Here is a 24,467-nt window from a genome sequence, read left to right as displayed (position 1 = left end):
GGGTCAAACAGTCCGATCATTTGAACCGAATGTTCAGCCCATTCTGACAAAAAATAAAAAAATAAAAAATAGTCAAACCCGTTTGAACGGTTAATCGCCCGGTTCAATGGTTCGCTAACCAAAATTAACGGTTTTGGGGGAAATTCGATTTTTTAGGAAAACGGAACCAGTCACTTGACCGGCTCCCATTTTTCCAGTCCGGTCCGATTTTCAAAACCATGGTATTTTATGACATTTTTTTACTCTTAAAAGAAAGCATTATTGTACCTATTTTTTTAATACAATTTTGTATTCTTTTGATAATCAACTTTTTAACTAAAGTCAAGGCATTGGAGCATAAGGTAGTTGGAGAATTTAATGATGGGGCCCATATTAGCACCGATTTCAAATAAACAAGATGGGTGCAGAAACAGTTTAAAATCTGAATAGTGTTTGCATTCATGAACCGAAAAAAGGGTAAATATGGAGTGTACATATTTGTGTCTGCATTGCAACCAAACACACCCTTAGGCTCAGTTTGGGAAGGGAATAGTATAAATACAAATCAATACAAAATACAATGCTTTGTACTTTACATATTTGTATTTGTATCCCTTCTGAGCCGAGCTTAATAATACAAATATGTACATAAAGCTCAGTTTGAAAGGAATACAAATACAAATATATATAAAATACAAGGATTTACACTCTACATAGGACTCGGCTTGGAAGGAGTACAAATACAAATATGTAGAGTGCAAAACCTTGATTGTATTTGTATTTGCACTCTTTCTAAACTGAGCATTTATGTGTTGTTGAATAAATCTGAATTTTGATTTCTCAAAAGCAAAGAATTCCAAGAAAATAGTTATAAAATTTGAATTGTCAGAAACTTTTTTTTTGTTTTTTTTTTTGAATTATGAATGTTTGTTGAGGTTATTGCACATAAATAATAATACTTTTATAGACAGAACTGTCATTATGTCATTATATACATTTACACGATAAACAAAATAACATTAGTAACTACACTTATTTAGACAAGTGTTTTTGTCTAAATAACAAAATCTTGGGTCAGGCTCAGGTGAAGGTAAAGGTGTCAATGTACCGTTTTTGGATTGGACCTCGTATAGTCTCAAATCAATTTGGACGGATTGGATGGACCAACAAGACATTGGATTGGACCTGGTCTGTTCATAATAAACTTATATTGGATTGGGTTGGATTAAATGATTAAGCCAATATCTGGTCCATTGATATAAGATAAGAGTATAGGTATCGATAAACCGGATTTGAGTTGAAACCAATCTAAATCAAAACAAATTTGAATAAACTAAATAGTCTAAACATTGAATTAGACGGGTCCAAAATGATTTAAAATATTTATTAGATTGGATTAGACCTGATCCATTTATAATGAACTCACATCGGACTGGATCGGATTGGACCAAATCCAATCCAATTGACACCCATAGGTGAAGGCATTGATAGCCTAACCCTACCTTATCTAAGGTTCAACTTGAATGGTTGGATGATCGTATAAACCTGGCCTAGATCATATATAAACAACATACTAGATCTGAACCTTTACATCTTGTCTATCTATATTTATATAAAACAAGCATTGAATAATTCAAGCGAAGTTAATTTTCTTTCTTATGACAAAAAGTAAATAGCTCAAGCCCGGCCGACACGGACCTGAAAGTGTATGGGTTTACGGCGGGCTGGGCTCCGGCATACGAGATCGGGCTCTAGTCGGGGCCCTAATTTCACATTTAGCGTTGGGCCTGGGTTGACCTAATCCCGGTCCAACCCGACCAAGTTGCAGCCCTACTTACAAACCTTGGTCCATGATGGTTACGGTGTGCGGTGTGCCTCATCAGTTCATCCCGATAAGAGTGATAGTTGAGACTTGAGATACTATAGATTCTAGACTCTTGCCAAATAAAAATCCTCAGAGTCAGAGAGTTTGGCGTTTGGGTTTGGTCACAGCTTCTACAAAACTACAGCAACCGATGCTGCCATCTCTAGGCCAATGAATCAAACATTCCACCGTCACATTTCAAAACGTATTCAGACCGGCGTACTGAATAGGGTTTATGTCACTTCCACTTTTTTTCTCGTGACATGGTGAAGCTTCCCACTGTAAATGGCAATCGCAGGCCTTGGATTTGCGTGCAGAAGTTATTTGCCTTTTCGTCCTTTGATTTGCTGCTTTCGCAAGGTTATCTTTTTATCGGAAACTATAGCTAACCTGAGTCATCTTTAGTGCTGGATTTGAGCTAGCTCTTTGTTTTGATTTTTGACTAGTAGTGCTCTTCTTTTCACAGGTTCGACGCAGCTCTGTTGCAGCGGTTGAGACTCTCTCCCAACCCAAGGAACACGTCAAGGGCGAAAATCATGAGCTTATCAGTTTTCATGAAATAGGTGAGCAAGTTCTCTACTTTATAATTAACTGGGATTTTCTGGGTGAAAGCGTTCTTAGGAGTTTAGGGTGTATTTTGCTTATTTTAATTCTCATTTTTTATAAGCCTGTAACTTTTGCGCCGGTGTAGTAAACAAATAAAACAATAATGCTAATGGTCCAGGTTGGAAGGCGTTGAATTCTAAAGATCTCGGAATCACCACGTCAATGATTGCAAAGCCGACGAGAGTGGTTCTAAATGGCCTAAGAAGAAAAGGTACATAACGTTCTCCTCACAACAGTTTTATTGTAATGGTTGTCTATACTGACTAAAATTTCACAATTTACCCTAAAAAAACGGTCCGCATCTCAAAAATGTTTGAAAATGAAATCAAACAACTGGTGCCCTGCTTCCTGCCAATTGACTTTACAATCTAAAACGTGATGCTGGTAACAAAGAGTTTAAGGAATCTCCTAAACTCATGGTTGTTAAAGTGTTGCCTGGGCCATTAGGCACTTACTAGGGGGATAGGTGTAGCACGCCTCAGCGTAGAGAGAAAAGGGTGCTGCACAAATAATCTTTACCTGCCGCTTTGCCATTTCATCCCAACCTTGTTTTGAACTTGAATATTGAACGTATCTAGCAGTATATATATATATTTTTTCCTTTTAACCTAGTGCAATTGAAATGAATTGTGTAAGAATGGAATGACTCAGCTTCTTTGGGTCAGCGTTACTAATATAGCTCAACAGTAGTGGGTCTAGCCATGCAAAGCTTGGCAATTTGCAAGAAACTCCCCGTGACATCTAAATGATGCACCTAGCTGAAGTCATCAGAAAAGCATGGTACTTACTACTTAGCCCTTTCATGAGAAAGGGCACATCCTATAAATAATAAAAATTTGATCTTGCTTATTGATAGTTTTTTTATTAATTTTCTCATTCATACAGTATTTTAAACTTCAGTTGCTAAATATCTATATAGTACCAATGCCATGTCTCTCTACTGTGATCTTTGGAGGTTGATGTGATGTCCTGGACACATATGGACACTTGAGTACTTGCGTCCATTCCACATGCCAAGGTAACACTTCTGGGTTGTCATTAAGTGCTGTCTGAGTGCCAATGCACTGTGGTCTTCTCTTGCTGCCTTACAGCTTTGTTTAAATAATTATTATAATCACCTATAGTTCCTTTATTTGTTGAATGGAGAGCATCCCAAAGACTCTTATCCAAATGCTGGTGTTCAGAGGGTGCACTGGGTGCATAGCTGGCCTCCCTAGTCTTTTGCACAAAATTGTCACTTTTAGACTTAAACCCATGTTCTCATGCTTGTCAGCCTGAGATTTTATCATTGCACAAACCAATGGCCCTTATTATAGAGCATCTACAGATATTTAAATTATGGAAATAGAAATAGCATTGGGTTCTTCTCTCATTTCAATTCTCTATGGATTCTGATGCCTCCCCCATGGACTTTCAAATTTCTCAAAAATGTGGAATTGAGGGCTTAAAAGTTACTTTACATCAGAAAATTCCTCTAGTTCCTGAATTTCACTCTCTTAAGAAATTAGAACCAAAGAGCGAAAACAGAAACATGTGTAGTGGAATTGACTCCCCACTTAAACTTAAATTTCTATTTCCACCTGGATCCAAACACACCTCAACATTTCCTTCTCTTTCATCTCCTCACTATGTTCTTTTGTGTCTCTTTAACATATTTGAATTCTTCATCATGTAGGATATGAAGTCTACCTTGTTGGTGGCTGTGTGAGGGATCTCATTCTGCAGCGGACTCCTAAGGACTTTGACATTATAACTTCAGCTGAACTTAGAGAGGTTTGCTCTTTTTTACCTATTTTTATGTTCACTTTTTAGATAACTACAACATTATAAAGCAGTTAGCTTGATAGTTAGAATAGATTTATGTTGTGATCAATAATCAAACTGTAACTGTATTGAAATTTTGGATAATATCTCTATTTCACAAGGCTCTGCAAACCATTCGTATTTGAAGATGCACAACCACGATACTTTATTGGTATTTTCATCATTTTTCCCTCAGTTCCTAGGATTCATAATATGATAGAATTTGTTTTTCTGAATTTGAAGTTTTAACAAAATGCTTGAAAAAAATAAAATGTACATTCAAAATTTACAGGAAAACCTTTTACTTTCTGAACTTGGATTTGGTTAGCTGAGGACCAGTTCTTGGTAGAATTAGTTGATTTTCTAGAAAGCAAAGATAAACCATGAGTTTTGATTGAGGGCCAAGGTAGAAAATTGCTTCACACAACACCCTTCCTCAATTCCTCAATTTTATCAGGTATGAAGTTTGTTCTGGCAACTCTATCCTTTTTTGGGAGGATATTTGGGTAGGAGACTCACCGTTAAAGGTTTTGTTCCCTTCATTTTTTTCTATTTCTTTGTACAAAAAAGAGGTGGTCTCAAAATTTGTCTCACCTTTGGGAACACCTTAGATCCTACTTGGGATTTTGGGTTTCGTAGAGGACTTAGGGATGCTGAAATTGAGTCTCTTTATTTGTTGCTTGGGTGTCGTAATCAGTTTTGTTTGGATCCCTCCAAGTCAGATAAGAGGGTTTGGACTCCTAGACCCAATGGAACCTTCACTTGTGCTTCTTTTTTCAAGTCCATCTCTCAACTTCTTACTCACCAACCCTTTCCGTCAAAAGAAATTTGGTGTAGGCCAGTTCCCCCAAAAATTATGGCTTTTTGTTGGGAAGTTTTCCTTGGGAAAGTAAACACTTTAGACAACCTACAAAAGAGAAGACATTTTCTTTGTATTTCTCCTAATTGGTGTATCCTCTGTAGAGCTCACGGTGAGGACTGTTACCATCTATTAGTATATTGTCCCTTTTCTGCAGACCTTTGGGCTTGGCTACTTTCGTTGTTTGGGGGTAGTTGGAGTCTACCAGCAGAAGTTCACATGCTCTTCAACCATTCTACCTTTTATTGGCCTACAGAAATAGGGAGAGTTATGTGGAGATGTGCTCGTGCTGCCTTGACTTGGACTCTTTGGGAAGAAATGAATCTCAGAATATTTCAAGATAAGGAAAGGAACAGCCAAGATTTGAAAGACTATGTGTTAAACAGGACAATACATTGGCTGAAGACCTTGGAAATCTTTCATCAATTCTCCTTTAATGACATTTGGAGAAATTGGTCAGTAGTAGCAAGGTGTTCATCTTTAAAGGCCAAATCAATTACAAGCTGGTCTCCTCCACCCGAAGGCTCAATTAAGTTGAACTTTGATGGAAGCAGCATGGGTAATCCATGATTATCCGGAGTGGGGGGTGCTTTGAGAAATGAGAAGGGAGAGATTTTGTTGCTCTACTCAGGTCCTTTGTGAATTGGGAATTCCATCAGGGCAGAACTTTTAGCTGCTGTACAAGGGGTCCAATTTGCAAACCAGCTGGGGGTACAACACCTAATAATAGAGGGGGATCCCAAAGTGGTGGTGGGTTGGTTGAAAAATTCTGAAGAGGCTATATGGCGATACAAGAATGAAATGAAGAAATTTAGTTGGTTGACAAGGAATATGTTGGTCACTGTACCGTGGGTGGGGAGATCAGCAAATACCTTGTCAGATGTGTTAGCTAAGCAAGGGGTAAATAGGGAAGAATTATTTTGGGCTTAGTTGTGATTCTTGTTTTTCTTTCCTAGTTTACTTGTAAGTTTCAAGAAGGGGCTGCAGCTCGCGCCTCTCGTTGGGATGATGTATGAACTCACTCTAATTTGCTTATGAATCAATAAACTTATTATTATTCATCAAAAAAAAGGTAGAAAATTGCTTCAATGTATATTGGAATTTTATGATTAGAGAATCAAAAGCTAGCCAACTTGTTTGAACTGATTGTTCAGATGGATGCCAATATCTGCAAATAAGAGGCCTGACTCCCTAGCCAAGGAAGGAGTTAAACTAGTTAATAGAATATGCGGAAGGGGGCCCAAGCTTGGGGGCCAGGTTGGGTAGGACATAGGGAAGGTGTTCTCACCTGCCACCTTTATTTCTTTTTCTGTTTTTCCTTTTCCTTAGCAGTTGTTATGTGCCTTAGGAGAACTCACCCCTAAAAGCTAGCTATTAGAGGGAGGGAACCCAAGCACATATATACCCCATAACAGCATCATATTCTACCGATGTGGGATACCTCACATTAGCATCCCATACTACTAACATGGGACAAATGGATCGTAACATCCCACCACGCTTTTGCAGTCCCAGCACCCATGCAGACTGGCTTTGCACTAGTCCACCTAGTCCCGGTCGAACACTGCAATATCGACGTCACCACCTGCGCCGCACGATTGCAACTACAAGGCATAGTGTGGGCTCTGATTCCATTTGTTATGTGCCTTAGGAGAACTCACCCCTAAAAGCTAGCTATTAGAGGGAGGGAACCCAAGCACATATATACCCCATAACAGCATCATATTCTACCGATGTGGGATACCTCACATTAGCATCCCATACTACTAACATGGGACAAATGGATCGTAACAGCAGTTTGTTCAGTATAAATCTCGTATACCTTTATCACTTTTAATATATCTTTTATCTATTTACCAATCCAAATAAGGGGAGAAAAGAAGCTTATTTATGGTGAACTTTAAGCTCTATAGGAGGACCTTGTATTTCTTCATGAATTTTAACCAACCAGGAGTAACTTTTGATAATTCTTGCAGGTAATGAGAACATTTTCACGATGTGAAATAGTTGGGAGACGGTTCCCCATTTGTCATGTTCACATTGATGATACCATTGTGGAGGTTTGTTGTCTTTGTTCAATTTACAGATTCTTGCTATTTTTTTTTCTTGATAGAGAATTGACCCCCAGAAAATGTAATGGTTGTCTCAATATTAATATTTAGGTTTTAAAGATTATAACTGGGATTCTCACCTGGAATAGGTATCAAGTTTTAGCACATCTGGAAGAAAGTGTAATAGGGACTTCAGTTATTTCTTCAAAAGACCTCCTGGCTGTGATGAGCATGACTTTGTTCGTTGGAGAAATTGTTTGCAGCGGGACTTCACAATTAACGGGTTACTGATTCATAACTTGGGCATGGAGCCATAATTTATTTTAACTATAATTTACCCCTCACAATCCCATCATTCATTTTAAATAAGAAATTCTTGTTTCATTGTAAATGTAGATGTATTTTTTAGTGTAACCTTAAATTCTACCTTGTCTTAACAGGTTGATGTTTGATCCTTACGCAAATATAGTGTATGACTACATGGGAGGCATGGAAGACTTAAAAAAAGCTAAAGTGTGCATGTAACCCTTTTTACAATTTCAATTCCATTGAAAGTGGTTAAGCCTTTGTGCATCAAATTCTTGTTCATCTTTTCTGTGTTTTGTCAACAGGTTCGGACCATAATTCCTGCTACTTCCTCTTTCCAGGAGGATTGTGGTAAGTCCTCCTCTGTTATTTCATGCAGCTGGCTTATTGTGTCTGCATTGTCTACAACTTGCCAAAAGAGTGGCATCTAACCCCCAATAAATACTAATTCCACAGCTCGCATCCTACGTGCTGTCAGAATTGCAGCTCGTCTAGGATTCCGTTTTACAAGGGAGACAGCACATTCTGTGAAAGATTTGTCTTCTTCAGTGCTGAAACTGGACAAGGTATTCATGGTTCCAGTTCTTATTCTTTCAGTTTAACTGTGCACCTGAGTCTTGAGTTCCATTAAATTTACATCTGGCCTTGACTTCTGTCGGTTTCATTTGCTTTAGGGAAGGATCCTCATGGAAATGAATTATATGCTGGCATTTGGATCCGCAGAAGCTTCTTTTAGGTTACTGTGGAAATTTGGGCTCCTAGAGATACTGCTACCTATTCAAGTAGAGATATTTCCATCCTCTTAATCAGTCTCTATGTTGGATTATTTAGCTTTTTGCTACCATTCTTTTTTGTGAATCATGTAATATGGCTGCACCATGCAGGCAGCATATTTTGTTTCCCAAGGTTTTCGGAGACGTGATAAACGAACTAACATGCTTCTTGTAAGTGCAAACTTACTGTTTCAAATCTTCTTGTTGCATTTTGTTTTATGATAGTTACTTGCCTGTAAGTTTCGTATCCCACAATTCTTGCTTGCATCTTGGCCCAAGGGTCTGGGTCAATTTGTGCCCCTAAATGCATCTCATGATTCAGTGTCCAGTAGCGGAATAGACTGTTGCAATGCCTATTAAGTCCTTTTGAGTCATTTTTGTTTACCAAAAGTGGAATATGGTTTTCTTTTTAATTGAAAGATAATTTCATTAATCAAAGAGAATAAACTGTTAGAAGCATCCCTTGGAGGGGTGCAAGGTGCAGCCTCTCCTAAACATTACAGGAAAACAAGAATGAAAATTACATGCTGCCCAAAATAACACTTCCCTAGAGGACCTTTGTTTAGCAAGTGCTTCAGCCACAAGAGGACCCTTGTTTGATAATTGAAAGTGGAAGATGAGGTTATTGAAGCACAGAATTTCCATGTGTAACAATAGAGCTTCAGCCACAAGTGTTAACAAGCAAACAAAGAAAAGAAAATAAAAGAGTAAGCAAGAATAAGCTTACTATAGTTGCCAGCTATGGTAGAAACAGAAAAAGAATTCCTTATTCAGCCCTCAAGAGAAATGTAACAATTGAATAGAATGGATTGTTCTCTACAAGGTGTGTGGACACTCTTTTATAGATGCAAATTTGCAGTTCCAACTCATATTTGGACTCTAACCCCTACTTGTACTCAAACTTCAAACAAGAAAAATAGAAAATAGAAACTTCCCTTTCAAACTGGGACTCCAAAGCTCTCTATTCCTACAAAATATAAGAAACCAGAAATTACTAAAAATAGTAAGGTGTCTTTTACTATAAATGGTAACGACATCAATTACTGTAAATATCAATGATGGGAATTACTATAAATGCTGGTCAACTTGTTGACTAGGACTTTGACCTTTGACTTGCAGACCCCCAAAATCAACCAACATGTTGGATTAAACTGAAATTCTAAATATTAGAGTACTATTGAATACTTTAATGCCATCAAATTTAAGCCAAATAAAACAAGGTTTGAGTGTTTGACTGGTCAAAGTCACTTCTTTTTCAGTTGACGATGCATTCTGCAGGTCTACTATTTGACCCTTTTCTTCAGTTTCTTTCTTTGAGATTTGCTTAAAATCTTCTTATAAGTACTTGCATCAATCTGACACAAGATTCTGGATGTTGGATTCACCATTTTGCAGATTCCATGTTTTAGGTCTATTTGCATTAAAACTCATAAAATAAACTAATATACTTATCCACACAAGGCACTATTTTGGACATTTTAAGAGGAGGGATGGTAGTCCTTTGTGGTTCTTTAGTGGACCAATAGGGACTGCACACTCTACAACGGCTGAAGTCCCAGCAGCACTAAATGGCCTCCATATCACAAGAAGGCCAGGCCTGACCAACCTGGTGGTCAATGGTGACTCTAGCAACACAATAAAGTGGCTTAGGGAGAAGGAAGGAGGACCTTGGAGACTGGCTCACTACCTAGACAAGGCTAGAGATCTGTTATACTTCTTGAATGCAGCTTTTAATCTGGATTCCCAGGACTCTAAACTCTGTAGCAGATAATTTAGCCAAATCTGGTGCTCACAGGGAAAAACTTTTATAGTGATAGTATAATGCCTTTGTAACCTGTGTGAGACTAGCCTTCTGTACATCATCTCGTGTACTTTTTTTTTTTCACTTTAATAAAGTTACTCTTTTTCTCAAAAAAAAAACATTTTAAGAGATAAAAATCTAGTGATGATCCATTCACAGGGGCTGTAGCTCTATTCTCCTTTTCATTTGGAAAATGTCAACATAGTCATATAAGGCCAAATTCAATTCCTCCAGAAAAGCTTTGGTTTCTTGGTAAATCCACTAGCTTTTAACAAAGTCCAAAAAAGACAACAAGATGAATTATGTGTTTATCTTTGTCTGTCTCAAGCCCCTTTTAGATAGTTTAAGACTCAAGAATTTTAAATAGGAATCGACTTGGCATGAAAAGTACAACCAAGCAACGGGATCCCAAAGTGCTCCTTTATGACAACCCCCACCCCCTCCAGGAAAAGAAACTTGAAACAAAAGCATCTTACGGTAATCCATCATAGCTCAACTAAATCCTTTTTATCCTTATCTTTTTTGTTATTTTCAGAGGGAGCTGTCTATCAAGAATATATTGGCCCTTGAGAGGGAAGTTTGTTCCCCAAGCTATATCCATCTAATTGAATTACACTTTCTTTCATTTTTTTGATAAATAATTGAATTACACTTTCTTTTCAATATCCTTAATGATCCGGTCAATCATGAATCTCTTGCATGCTTATACCTGAAATCGTTTGAACCATTCAAACTTAATTTCTTCATTTTAAACTCGCTCATTTTTTAAACCTTCATTTTTGCCCATGAGAGAGGGTGTTTGGACTCCAAATCTTGGATCATGTCTCACCTCCAATACCTGCTGTATTCATCTGTATATATATATTTTTTTTCACAAAGCCTATTGCTGAGCAACTGAAAATTTTCATTCAGAAAATAATGGTTACGATCCTCTAATTTTGCTAACATAGGATGTACTAAGTGCTGTAACCATCCAATTAGGAAATAAAATATAGTATCTTGAATAAGAAAAACAGTGTTGTAAGAATTAAAGCTGTTTGGTAAGGTCTCCTGCTGATCGTAGTGGAGACTTGGGATCGAATCCCACTTGCACCTGGGTTGGGGGATGGGCTACCCTCCGTTGTGTAGCCCTTCAAAAGAAATAAAAATGAAAAAGAATTAAAGTTGTTTGGGGTTAACACTCATATTCTGAATAGTTGACAGTGTACATGATTAATTATAAAGTCTAATGAAGGTTACCATTTCCAATAGAAAAAAGGAAAAAAAGTGTTGCATATAAGTCATGTATATGCTCATGGAAGGTGACTGCCAGGTTGTAATATATAGATCTTGAGCTTCTTGCTCTACTTCAAGGACTGATAGCCCGTGGCTATTCAGACATTTGATATGACAAGAAAGGTAATAGCTCTAGCATCTAACATGAAATTCTTGTTTACACTGATCACTACAGTTGCTAATAACCTAATTGTACCTAGTTTAGGGGTGGGGAGTACCCAAGTATGGGATGGGTTGGGGAACCCAAGGTCCAGTTTTGAAATTATAATTTTGATTTTTGTTTTCCAAATGTTGTTCATCCATAGGTCAGGTTGATCAGCTAGGGCTGTTTCTTTATACTTGTCTCTCTTGTGCAAACCATTTCGGTAATGCCATGATTTTCTTTAATCACACTAATGAAACATAATGATTTTTGCTGATCAACAATTTTTCTTTTCTTGGTTTTATCATCAAAATGATGTAACATTTTTTAATGATTTTTCCTTTGGCTTTATCATCAAAATTATTGCACTAGTGAAGTAAAAATGTTGTCTCCTGGATTCCACTTTGAAGGCCTTATGACTTTGGTTTGCCATACAAGGTGTAGCATGCCATTGATGTATCATGTTGTTATGTATTTATTTTTATATTATTTTTGTTGCAGTCTTTGTTTTCCAACTTGGATAGACTTCTGGCACCTGACAGGCCATGCCACAGTAGTTTATGGTAAGTACTTTGCCAACCATGTAATGCACATTTTTTGTGGTGTACCAAGTGTAGGGTTGCAACTTGACTACTTGAGTGGTCCCTAGCCGAGCCTGCACAGGTTGAGCCTGAATTTTTGAACCTCATGCTGTGGGCTCCGCCTGGGTTAGAAAAGTCAGCCCTTGTCTAAACTTGGGTTGGGCTTGGATTGAGGTCTCATGTAGCCCAAACCCGACCCAACCCAAGTCTTTCCAAACAAATACATACATATATGCATTTTATTTATATATCTTTTTCTAATTATATGCATTTATATGCATATAAAATATGTACATTTGTTAATGAATTTTGTATGTAGTTTCAATCCATTGATCCATGCTACTCCTAAGTTGGGCTATAACCCCAATCCCCCCCCCCCCCCCCCAAAAAAAAAAAAAGAAAAAAAAGAAAAAAAAAAGATGGCTGTACAAAAATATATTCACAAATTCTTTCAACCGCAAAACCTACCCAGGCCTGACTTGACCCTACTCAAAGTGAAGCCTAGCAAGAGTTGTGTTGGGTTAAGCTTGGATTGGACCTGGGTTGGTACCCAAGCCCAAGGTTTGCATCCTAGGATTGGCCCTTCACCAGAAAATAGCCATACTATATATGCTATTCCATCTGGTGTGTTCTTCCATTTTAACTTGTTAAGATTGGCTACATTCATGAACTGCACCTTCCTTTTGAACGTTCAGGCAATTAAACTGTTTGACTCTCCTTTTTGGGATGAGCCAAGGTATCATCTTCTTATATTGATTTAAAAAAGTGTTTTTTATATTGTGCCTTTTCTAGTTATTAATCATCTGACTTGTTTCACTTTCAGTGGTTATATCAGTAGCTTTGGGTGGTTTGTTTTTGAGGGAGAAAAATAATGCAATGACAAGATATGAATGTAAATGTTATAAAGATAAGGTTTCATTGACCTAGATTTCAGTTTATCTCTTTTTATTTTGTGTTTTTGTTCTTTCTTCCTTTTGTTTGTTGAGAGTTTTAATCAGAGAAAATTAGGGTACCAGCGTTAAAGTACGAAGACATCCTGTGAAATGATGTTAAGAGAAGTCTGCAATAATAAGACTTTGTAAGTCAAATTAATTATATGGTGTTTAATAGTTTAGAGCATTCCTACATGCAATAGTGAAGATACTACTAACAGAGTGCTGATAAAAAAAAGATACTACTAATAGAGTCAGGACTTCTCATGAACTGGGCTACTGTCATCCAATGTTAAAATCAGATTGTTCGCCAACTCTAAAAGGAACTTGATCCCAGGTCAGTTGTTTGGTCACAATCTAACCTGGTTAACTGTAAATCCCTTTATTATAATAAAACTGTCTTTATTTATCTAGATTTTATTCTTAGGCAGATAAAAGGGGAAATTCACAGAGATATGGTTTACAATCGATTTTCGGTTATGGGCTTCTCTTGTAGGGAAGATCTTACACTTTTTTGCTGGAGTCAACCATGAGAAAGCACGACAGCCCAAAGAAAAGAATATGAATGGTTACCAATCAAAATATTGATGACTAGAAAAAGATACCGAATGAAAATATGAGAAGCCACTGTTTGTGTGTTGGAGAGACAAACCTGCTGTGTTTGGTTGCAGAAGAGAGTTGGTCATTCATATCATCATTATTTCTTATATTCTTGAGCCTTAGTGCTCTATCTTGATCAAGATCATTAAACAACTATATTTTATATTTTTTTTGGGTAAATATGACACTATTGTTTCCAATAGTTGTGCCTTCCCTGTAATTACTTCGATGCAGAGAGGCATTAATGTGCATGCCATTACACAAACTTTTGATTTTAATATGTTCATATATTGAGGAACAACCTTCTCTCTGGTAAAAAGTGAAATGGAGATTGAAGCTAAGAAATTTGTGTTTGAAGAAGGGGGAAACAGGGAAGTTATTCAGTGAAGATCAAAGAAGAGAAAATAGCCACGGTATTCATAGTTGGAGAAGCCATCAGATGGACAAAAGGTTTCATGGATGGGGCAATTAATTCTGTCAAAAAACCGGGCTGGAGAAGCTCGTTGGGGACACTCACTAAGAAGTATGAAGTAGAGATGAAGAGGAATGGAAAAGGATGGTTTGTTGCTTTGGCGGAATTCTTTGGGGATAACAGGAAACAGATGCTTTGTGTTCTGGAGGGTGGGAAGATAAAAGGATGGAAGCTATTCTCAGGTAAGTTACAGGAGATCTTAGTTAAGCTGGAAGAGGATCAAGGTAAAAAGCAAAGTAGATTAATAACAGGGTAAGGCACTTGCAATGAGAGAAGCTTGGACAACATGAGTTTGAACAAGAGCGTTAATGAAAGGAGACTCTGAAGGCATAGCTCCACAAGTAATGGTAGTAAGTTTAACCAGAAACCAGAAGCTGTTGTTGGATGTGAAGAATGGAGTCTGTGGATAAAGATTGATATTAACAGCCACATGAAGATTGGAGGATAATATTGGGTGTGATAGTTAAAAAAACTTGAAGGCCTTTCCAATCCTTAGGCCTTTTGACAATAGAAAGGCAGTGCTGGAGATTGGAGAAGATGAAGTAATTCTTTCTACTGCTGAGACAATGGAGACAATGGATGGTGTTGTCCTTGTGGAGAGATGGCATATGTCCTGTAACCAAAGTATCTCAGAAGGAGACTGTAGTGAGCTGAGATCAAGGATTAAAGTATCAGTATCGGTATCGGGTATCGTATCGGACAACTTGGATATGGATACAGATACGGATATGCTTTTGAAACGTATGGATACGAACGAAAAAGATGGAAACGCATGAATACGCTAGGGGAATACATACAAATTTCATAAATATATTAATAACACTAAATTTAAGATCAAAATTATCACACAATAGTATATAAATACATAAAAAGTGTAAATATTAAGGATATATATGAAGAAATATATTACAATTAATGAACCGTGATGCATAATTTTATTTATAGTGCATCAATCAAGAGTCCAAGACACCAAACATATGCACCTATTATGTTTTAATTATTATACCAATTATTTTTTATTTTACTATTTTAATTTTTAATATTAGGAAAAAGTCAACTAAATGCTAAATTTTCAAGTGCAAATCAAAATATCAATTAATAATTTATAAAAATATCATCTTAACTTAAAGTATATCAAATTTGTTAAAATTTTTGAGATGCATATCATATACAAATTCATAGTTTTTTAACCACTAAAATAATTATTCCATTATTAATATATTTATTTAAATAAATTTTATGAAATAAAAAATCATTTTTTGAAATAAAGGTAGATTATTGGATTTGAAATATTCAATTTAATATTATATTCTTCAATATTTTGTATATAATATTTTTATTTTTTGTAAATAATAAATATGTAGTTATTACTTATTAATGTAAATTAAAATATTAATTAATAACTAATAAATGTATATAAAAATTTTAAGATTTATATCATGTGCAAATTTATAAATTTTAAGTATTAAAATAATTATTCTTTTATTAATATTCTATTTGTATAAAATCATCTTTTTTATATAAATGTGAATTTGATACATTATTTATTCTATTAGTTTATAAAATACTATTTTTTTAATTTTTAGTTAGAGTTGTTAAAGATAAATGTGCTTTTTTTTATTTAAATCGCATGTGAACAGGAAAAAGTTAATAAAAATTATTTTATTTTAATTTATTTCACGAAATCAAGTGTGGCTTATTGGTTTGGAAATGCAGCAACTTCTAGACGTGTGTGAGGTGACTTGACTTCGATTCACCTCATTCGCGTTTTTACGGAGACTGATTACTAATGGACGCAATGCGTATTGTGTGTATCGGCCCGTATCGCGTGTATTGGCTGATACAATGCAATACAGGCCAATACGTATTCGTATTCATTCGATACAAACGATTGACGGGATACGCTTGTATTTGTAGCGTATCCCATACCGTTACTAACCGATACCGATACGATACGCCCCGTATTGGACATATTGTATCAATATTTAAATCCTTGGCTGAGATATTAGCAGCTCTGGAAGAGTTACAAAGGGCTAAAGATCTTAATATCAATAAACCGATCATAGAAGGAGATTCCGAGACTGTAGTGAGCTGGCTAAAAGAAGACCACTCTAGGCTTTGGAACAACAACAATGAAAAGAGGAAATTTAAATAGCTGACTAAGGACATTGAAGTTCAATGCACATGGGTAAAGAGAAGTGCAAATTCTCTGTAATCTTGTTTTGGGTGTATGTTGGCATTTTGGGGAGTTAAGACATTTTAGCTCCCCTCTTCTGTAATCTTGTTCTAAATTAATGAATCTTATTGTTATTGATCCAAAAAAAATTGTATGGTCCAATCATGGGTTTACTAGGTTTTGAGAAAAAAAATGAAAACTAAGGTTCCTAAAAACTGAAAACTCCAGCCAGTCGTAGACCAAGTGGTTCAATCATCTAGTCTAGTCTAAGTTGACAATAATTTCAACTGGGTTCAAAAATCAGCTAATTTCATAGTAGATGCCTTACAAGACAAGGAGAATAGGAATTATTGTATTGGAGGGTTGTCTCCCAGCATTATATTGTAGCAGGGGCTAGCCCAAAGCTTCTGATTACTTACTGATAAAAAAATCTGGGTTTCCCTTTAATTATGAAACTACATAATGTTATACTGTTGTAAACTTTTAGGGTTTAGCCTTTTTTAAGTCCATGATAAGTTTCTGTTTATGGATGAACTAGAAATTTTGCGGATGATGTGTACCTTCATAGCATTAGATATTTCTTTTCATGAACCAAATTTGTTAGGAATGTAGATAAATGACAAGACAGTGACCTAGGTAGCACAGTTGCTCATCATATCATAGCAAGTAACTTGATCACTCTTTCATACATCATAGGAGGTTTCTACATGCTGATTACTGTTGTTACACTCGCAGGGTTGTGATCTTGGCATTCCATAAGACACTGGTGGATCAACCCAGGGATCCTTTGGTTGTTGCTACCTTTGCCCTTGCTGTCCACAGTGGTGGAGATCTTTTAGAAGCAGTAAACATTGCAAGAAGGATCTCTCAACCACACGACCTAAGCTTCTTTGAATTATCAGAACCTCAGACATTGATTTCAGACGAGGCATTGATGGATGCTGTTGTTGACCTGGCAGCATCAGTGAAAGCTGCATTGAGTATGATGACAGATGAGTCATTTGTCTCCCAAGCAATGGCAGAGTACCCTCAGGCACCATACTCAGATCTGGTAAACATCCAAACCTCTATTTGCCACAATTTGTATGCATCCCCCCCCCCCCAAAAAAAAAAAAAAAAAGAGAAAAAAGAGAAAATGAAAAACCAAAATCATCATAAATAAATCTTATTGATAAAGCGATCTCACATGCATTAAAGCAACCCTGTTATCAAATTTGTCATAGAATCCCATTTCTCACCATTAATAGATATCACAATATCAGTGACGTGTTGGGGATATATACATCCTCCAGCAGTTGTTGAGCCTTTGTTAAAACTTTGTTTTGGACATGGTGTTTTTTATTGTTTTTGACTCGGAGCATTGGCCAAAAAATATAAGCACACCAAGTTGTGGATGGTCTTAGATCTTCCAAATCATGTCTGGCCCTGCATTACTCAGTATGTAGGTCCCATGCTTTTGGCTGTACGTTAATACTAAGCTTTTAATAGTAGGTACCTTACGAGTATGTATAATTGCAATCATGTTTGTATGCTGACGGTTAAAAATGTAATCTCATTTATGTTTTGCGTTCATATTGGTTTTATAGGCAGGTTTAATCTATTAGTTTGATTTTCAGGTCTTTATCCCATTGGCGTTGTATCTGAAGGCGTGCAGGATTTTTGAGTGCATTAGAGTGGGAAAGGAGAAGGGTTTTGCACCAAAGCGAGGGAGAAAGATCAATTATGAACATCTAGCATTGGGAAGCCTGCAGGAAGTTCGGCATTTGCTTGCAAGGGTTGTTTTTGATACTGTTTACCCACCAAACCTTAACGGAGACCAAAATAACACATAAATATTTATAATCTTTTATAATTGAGAGAAAGCAAGGAAAGAAAAAAAAAGGTTTATTGTTGTACAAGAGAAAGCAAAAGAAATAAGGTCATATTGAGGAAGTAATAGAATCATTGAGCAGCCGGGAGTGTTTTTTTTTTTTTCCCATCTTGGTTTGCAACTTTGCATCATTGCATAGCCACCTAAGGAAAGCACCTCCCAGTATCCACTGGCACTGAATTATTTGGACGGTTAGACCCTTGACCTAGTTTGGCCAAACCACCGGCGTCACTTTTGAGTTGCGACTTGTTAGCCCTACAAATGTCAAATTATAAGATTGATGGGTCTGACTTCTTAGACTCATGAGCACATTTGTTCGGGTATAAAATTCTGGATATATCAGCTTGTAGACATAACACAATACAACCACACAGCACAGAAGCTTTTATTTCTGCCTAACATGGTATGATAATCAATGAAAGGAGCAGGAAAGTATTACCTTACTTTATTTAACTAGCTTATTAATGTTTCCGGACAACCTTTTTGAAGTCTTCAAGTTGCTTTTCCATCATTGTTGAGTGTTGATTCTGGTAAGACTAGGAGCGGTTGTGCCTTGTGCCTGCCAAGTGTAAGAGGCTCTTTTGTCTTCAGACGACTACAAATGCGATGGAAGGAAAATTGTGGTAGTGGACAAACAGCATTGAGTATATGATAACGTCTAGTGCAGTGCTTCCGGTTAAATCAAACTCCATGATCGTACGATTCATGAGACGCCCCTCTCTATTTAAGGTTTTAGTCATAAGATGAGTGGAAGGCGGAGAGCAAAAGAACGCTTCTTCAAGCACTAAATTCTCTTGTATCACGTGATGCCGATTTTTCAGTTACTCGCCAAACCAACTTTTTAGATTGGCAGCTCTTAACCCAGATGAGAAACATCATATTTTGTGTAAGAATAGTGCAAATACAAATATGTACATTACAAATGGGGTGTCACGTGTCAACGACAAGTTTCGTTACAAATGGGGTGTCAAGTGTCACACGGCAAGTTTCGTTACAAATGGGGTGTCAAGTGTCACACGGCAAGTTTCGAAATATCGATACAAATAAACATCATTTTTTTTTCAACCAGTTCAGGGGGCCGGTTTAGTTCTCCTCCACCCTTTGAACCGGTCAGACTCCCGATACACCTAATGTAGGGGCGTATCGGAGGGGTCTCAGAACGATACGTATCGGCTGATACGGGTTAATACGTGTTGATACTTTGAACCTTGGTCAATGGTATTCGAAAATCTGATTTTGAATTCGAGATTTGACATAATTGAATCGAATTCAAATATATAATCGGTTGAATTCGGATATGACCTGATTCAATTCAATAAATATCAGAATTTGACTGATTATTTAATTCTTATATATAATATATAAAATATTTAAATGTCTTACATAATTTATATATTTATTAATTACCTAAAATCAAGGTTCAAAGTATCGATACATATCGACCCATATCGATCGATACGTATCATGTGGATGGCTTCCCAATACGCCCCTCCAGGGGTTGTGTCAGGTCAGACACTGGTTCACAGGGTAGTCAGGCCTCAAACTGACCCCTATGAACTGGTTTTGTAAAAAATAAATAAAACCTAAAAAAAGTACCGATGCAGGCCAATACGCCCTATCGGCTTGTGTCAATACTTTGCACCTTGCCTAAAATATTTAATTAGTTGAATTCGAATGGAATCGAATATTCAAATATTTAATCGGATTCGAATTTGAATACTAATTTTCAATATCCGTCGAGTATCAAATCGAATTTTCTATTCGGATTTGAATTCAAATATTGCTTGATCCGATTCGAATTTGAACCATTTACACCCCTAATTATAAAATGTTATATACATATATCTAAGACTTGTATTTGCATCTTATACTACTCTTACCAATAGAAACCAATAAGAAGCCTAAAAAAAAACCAATGAGAATGGAGGATGTAAGTAAGCTCACCAATATAGCCCATCATCTAGAGCCCATTGGATTGGAGTAGCCCGTGGGCATATTGAATGGAAGAAGATTTCATCTCACTATACGCACATGGCTGCAGAAATGAGAATATGGAATCCAGCCATACATCAAGAATATCTTCCATACATGCATCTTATATTCATGGGGAGTATTTGTCTGTTCCCAATGTGCTCTTTTGATGTTCATATGGGCAGAATGCACAGTACTTGCAGGATTTTTGCTTTGAACACCACCACCATTAATGATGCGATATCATAATAAGGGTAAAATGCTAAAACATTGCTTAAGTTTTGGACCATTGTTGAAACCTTACCTGAAGTTTGGAAATTTCAATCACCTCCCCTGATTTTTTTTGACACAGTTGCAAATAGACCCCCATTGTTAGAATCCTCTAACATGAGGCATAAAAATGTCCAAAATACTCATATGGTTACTTTTGATCAAAATGTTTATTCTCTACATTTTCTCTTCATATGAACCACTACCCCAAATCCTTCCAATCGCTTTTCTCAAATTGATTTATTTTCTAAAATTGCCCTTCATATCAATCACTCAAAGGTAAAGCTACAACTCTAAATTCTCTTTGTTTTTGTTGTTCATAGAGTTTGTATTTTTTTTTTATTTTTTTACAATAGAAGCCAAACTCAATATTACCTGCATGGATATTTTAGAAACTTAAAATATCTAGAAAGATTCTATAAAGGAGTCCACTTGCAACCGTAAAAGAAAGCTCAAGGATATAATTGCAATTACTAAACTTTAATAGATATTTTAACAATGGTCAAGAACTTAAAGGGAGGTTTCAGAAATTTACCCTAAATAGAATCATGATGACTTTGAAAGTCCAGGTCCATCACTATTGGCCCCAAAACCTATCATAGTTCACAGGGTTTGCGTGATGATATGGAAAAGTTATGATATCCGAAAAAGTGTTTGACCAATCAATTGGAATCAATCAAGTGTTAACTAGTCCGATCAGTACCTTGCACTTTGGCTCGAGTGACAATATGGTCCCCAAACTTTAAAATGCAACAATCCAATACCCAAACTTTCAAAATGTGATAATCCAGTACCTGTCGTTAATCAGGTCCATTATTCAGCCGTTAAATGACATTTGAAAAGTAAAAAATGCTCTTCAAATGCCATATGATTCTCTTTATCAACCGTCCAAACATTAACAAAAAACTGAACAGTCTCAAATCCTAGCCTCTTTTATTAAAAAAAAAGTTGATGATTGTTTAGAAGAATCTAAAATTTGGGGCTATTCATTTTACTGCCAATGTTTGGATATTTGATAAAGAGAATTAGATGGCATTCTTAGGGAATTTTTGACTTTTCAAATGTCATTTAGCAGCTGATTAACATACTGGTTAATGGCAAATACCAGATTGTCACATTTTGAAAGTTTGGGCACTTGATTGTCACATTTTGAAAATTTGGATACTGAATTGTCGCATTTTGAAGTTCGGGGACCAAATTGTCACTCGAACCAAAGTGGAGGGTACTGATCAGGAATTTTCCCTTTATCAATTTTTTTTTTATAATAGAGATTGAATTTTTTTTTATGAGAACAACATTTAGTGGGGTACAAATATTCAAAATAGAGGAACTTAGATGGGCCAAACCAAGTAGAGTAGTGGTTTGCCATCAAAAGATTAAAACCAAGGGAAAGGGATGCACGAGCTAAATGGTGAGCTGCCCTATTTGTCTTCCTACCACAATGGAGGACTTTAAATTTGGTAAAATGCCTTGAGATGCTACAAATATCTGACCATACATTTTTTAGGGGGTTAAAGTCATATTGTTTATTGGAGTTGACAGCTAAAATAGCTTCTAGAGAATCAGATTCCACCAGAATTCTATTTAGCCCTTCTTTTAGAGCTTCCCAGTAGCCCAACCGAATGACTCTTCCTTCAGCATCAACAATTGATTGGCAACGAACTTGATCTCCTTGATCACCAACAACTTTCCCTTCTTGATTTCTTATGACACATGTGATTCCCGCCCACCCAGAGGATGTGTCAAAGCTAGCATAAAAATTCACCTTCATCCATTGGTTTGGAGGGGGGTGCCATATGTTGTTTGCTTTGGTTTTTGGCTCCAAATGTTCTATAAGTTGTAAGAGTTCCTTCCACATACTAGTGTTCTTCCTTACTATTGATAGCGGGTCCTGGCTTTCTCCCTTAAACATGAGATCATTCCTGGCCTTCCAAATCTACCAGCACAGGATTGCTTGCAGAGATGCCCAAGTATCTGGGTCTTCATCAGGGTAGCTGGTCTTTTGAAACCAAGACATGATCCAAATACCTATGCTCTTGGATCCCACTCTTAGAAATAAAGCCTAATAGGGATTGAAACCAAACAACCTACGCAAATGAACAACTTATAAGGAGGTGTTTCACATCCTCCTCTTGCCCATACCTTGGGCATATCCCATCAACCTTAATTCGCCTCTATTTCAACTCCTTACCAACAAATTTTTAATTTTAGGAGGAACTTTCAACTGCCAAACTTCCTTCCATAGAGATGGAGGTGCTTGTGTTACGATACGGTTATTGGCTGCCCTTCTTGTTCCTTCATTTAACTTATAGGCAATTTGGCAACTAGATTTCACCGAGTACTGACCATCCTTTGAGTAAGCCCAAATGAGTTTATCTTCCTCCTCTTCCATACTCAGTGGTATAGCCAAGATACATGCAACCTTTGATGCTGAGAACAAACTGGTCAACATTGTCTAATTCCAATAGTGTGGGCTGCAGAAAATCAAATCCTTTACTTTCGAGACCTTACATCTTTGGGGTTTGGGGGAATGGATTTTAAAATCTTCAAAGGAAGGCAGCCAAGAGTCTTCTCAAATAAGTATGTTGGCCCCATAATTGATTTTCCAATAGAGACCATTTTTAAGAAGTTCTATACCACAAGTGATACTTTGCCAAAGCCAGGAGGAACAAGGTGAGAAATTTGAAGTTAGTAGTGGCGATCTAGCTGAATACTGAGATATAAAAAGTTTTCCCCACAAAGAATCTTGACTATTTAGTACCCTCCACACTATTTTCCCAAGTAGGGCCCAATTAAAAAGCTTTAGGTTTCGAAAGCCCATACCTCCTTTAGATTTGACTCGGCAGAGCTTATTCCAATTTAGCCAGTGTAATCTCCTCTCATTTGTTTTTTGACCCTAGAAGAAACTTGAGAATTTCCGGTTGATATCATCACAGACAATCGCTAGTATTCTAAAGTGGCTCATGTAATAGATAGGTGAAGATTTTTTTCCACCCACTCATCCATTGAGAAGATTTACAATCCATCTCTCTGAAAACTTCCTTTTTGTTATGACCAATGAGAGTAGGCAGCCCCAAATAATTGGAATTCATATTATGTTCTTCCAATCTTAGCATCTTGCAAATCATCCTGCGAAACTTCCTTGGAATGTTCCGGCTAAAGAAAATTTCTAACTTATTGTAATTTATTAGTTGTCCCGAAGTATTGCAAAATTGTTGAAGGATCAATTGGATCATATCCGCATTTTGGAGATCTGCTCTAGCAAATAGAATGTAGTCGTCAGCATAGAATAAATGAGAGAGTGGTTGGGTACCTCTTTTGATACAGAGTGGCTCATTATGCCATTCTGATACTACTCTTTGGATAGCCTCTGAGAGTGCTTGTATTGCTAGAATGAAAAGGTAGGGCGAGAGAGGGTCACCCTGCCAAATTCCCCTGTACGGCTTCACCCTTCCTCTTTGAACTCCATTGATATTGAAAGTGAAGTTTACCGAAGACATGCAGCTATAGATAAGATTTAGCCAATGTTGGTTCATACCCATTTTCCTGAGAACTTCAATTACAAAATGCCAATCCAGCCTATCATAGGCTTTATTAAGGTCAATTTTGATTGTCATGTAGAATGTCTTACCTTTCCTTTTGGACTTCAAAAAATTGTAAGTTTTATGTGCAATGGCCACATTGTCAGAGATCATTATATTCTTAATGAATTTTCCTTGGCTCTCGTCTACCATCTTTGGGAGAAGCAATTGCAATCTGTTTACTAGGCACTTAGCCAGGATTCAGAATGTCACATTTGTTAAACTAATTGGTCTATAATGTGAGATAGTTTCTGGGTGTTTACACTTGGGAATGAGTACAATGCTTGTGAAGTTTACAGCTTCTGGAACTACTGCACTGTCAAACCACTTTTGGATGGCTTTTGTGACACTATCTCCTATTATGGACCAAAACCTCTGAAAGAAACCGGTAGGGTACCCATCAGGGCCAGGGGCCTTCATATTGCCAATTGAGGATACTACTGAGAACACCTCTTCATGACTGATTGGCCTACATAGTGCGTTGTTGTCCTCATTAGTGAGCACCATCTTGATGTTATCAACCATTCCGTTCATGGTATTAGAGGTATTAGGGGA

At 36.8% G+C, this 24,467-nt stretch overlaps 1 protein-coding gene across 1 annotated transcript; it reads left to right on the top strand.

Annotated features, from left to right (window-relative positions):
* Positions 1–1,626: 1,626 nt before the first annotated feature.
* LOC148853401 (uncharacterized) lies at positions 1,627–18,192 on the top strand. Its single transcript, XM_088986713.1, has 14 exons — positions 1,627–2,203; positions 2,310–2,406; positions 2,568–2,660; positions 4,125–4,222; positions 7,088–7,171; positions 7,312–7,445; positions 7,603–7,675; positions 7,774–7,819; positions 7,925–8,034; positions 8,143–8,250; positions 8,353–8,412; positions 11,961–12,022; positions 16,956–17,271; positions 17,837–18,192. Exons 1-14 carry the CDS (start codon positions 2,129–2,131, stop codon positions 18,050–18,052), a joined length of 1,572 nt encoding a protein of 523 aa, XP_088842839.1. The 5' UTR covers positions 1,627–2,128; the 3' UTR covers positions 18,053–18,192.
* The last annotated feature ends 6,275 nt before the right edge of the window (positions 18,193–24,467 follow it).

The sequence above is a fragment of the Nelumbo lutea genome, chromosome 4 (assembly GCF_056320005.1).
Source record: "Nelumbo lutea isolate HS-2025 chromosome 4, American lotus-T2T, whole genome shotgun sequence".
Taxonomy (NCBI): Eukaryota; Viridiplantae; Streptophyta; class Magnoliopsida; order Proteales; family Nelumbonaceae; genus Nelumbo; species Nelumbo lutea.
The sequence above is the reverse complement of the archived record's forward strand: the minus strand, read 5'-3'. Positions and strand labels throughout refer to the sequence as shown.

What these genes read in the sequence shown, in the direction of transcription:
- LOC148853401 (XM_088986713.1), top strand. Translation starts at nt 2,129, where the DNA reads ATGGCAATCGCAGGCCTTGGATTTGCGTGCAGAAGTTATTTGCCTTTT. An exon ending in CTCTTTCCAGGAGGATTGTG is followed by an intron (nt 7,820 to 7,924) that starts GTAAGTCCTCCT and finishes CTAATTCCACAG; the next exon opens with CTCGCATCCTACGTGCTGTC. An exon ending in AGATACTGCTACCTATTCAA is followed by an intron (nt 8,251 to 8,352) that starts GTAGAGATATTT and finishes TGCACCATGCAG; the next exon opens with GCAGCATATTTTGTTTCCCA.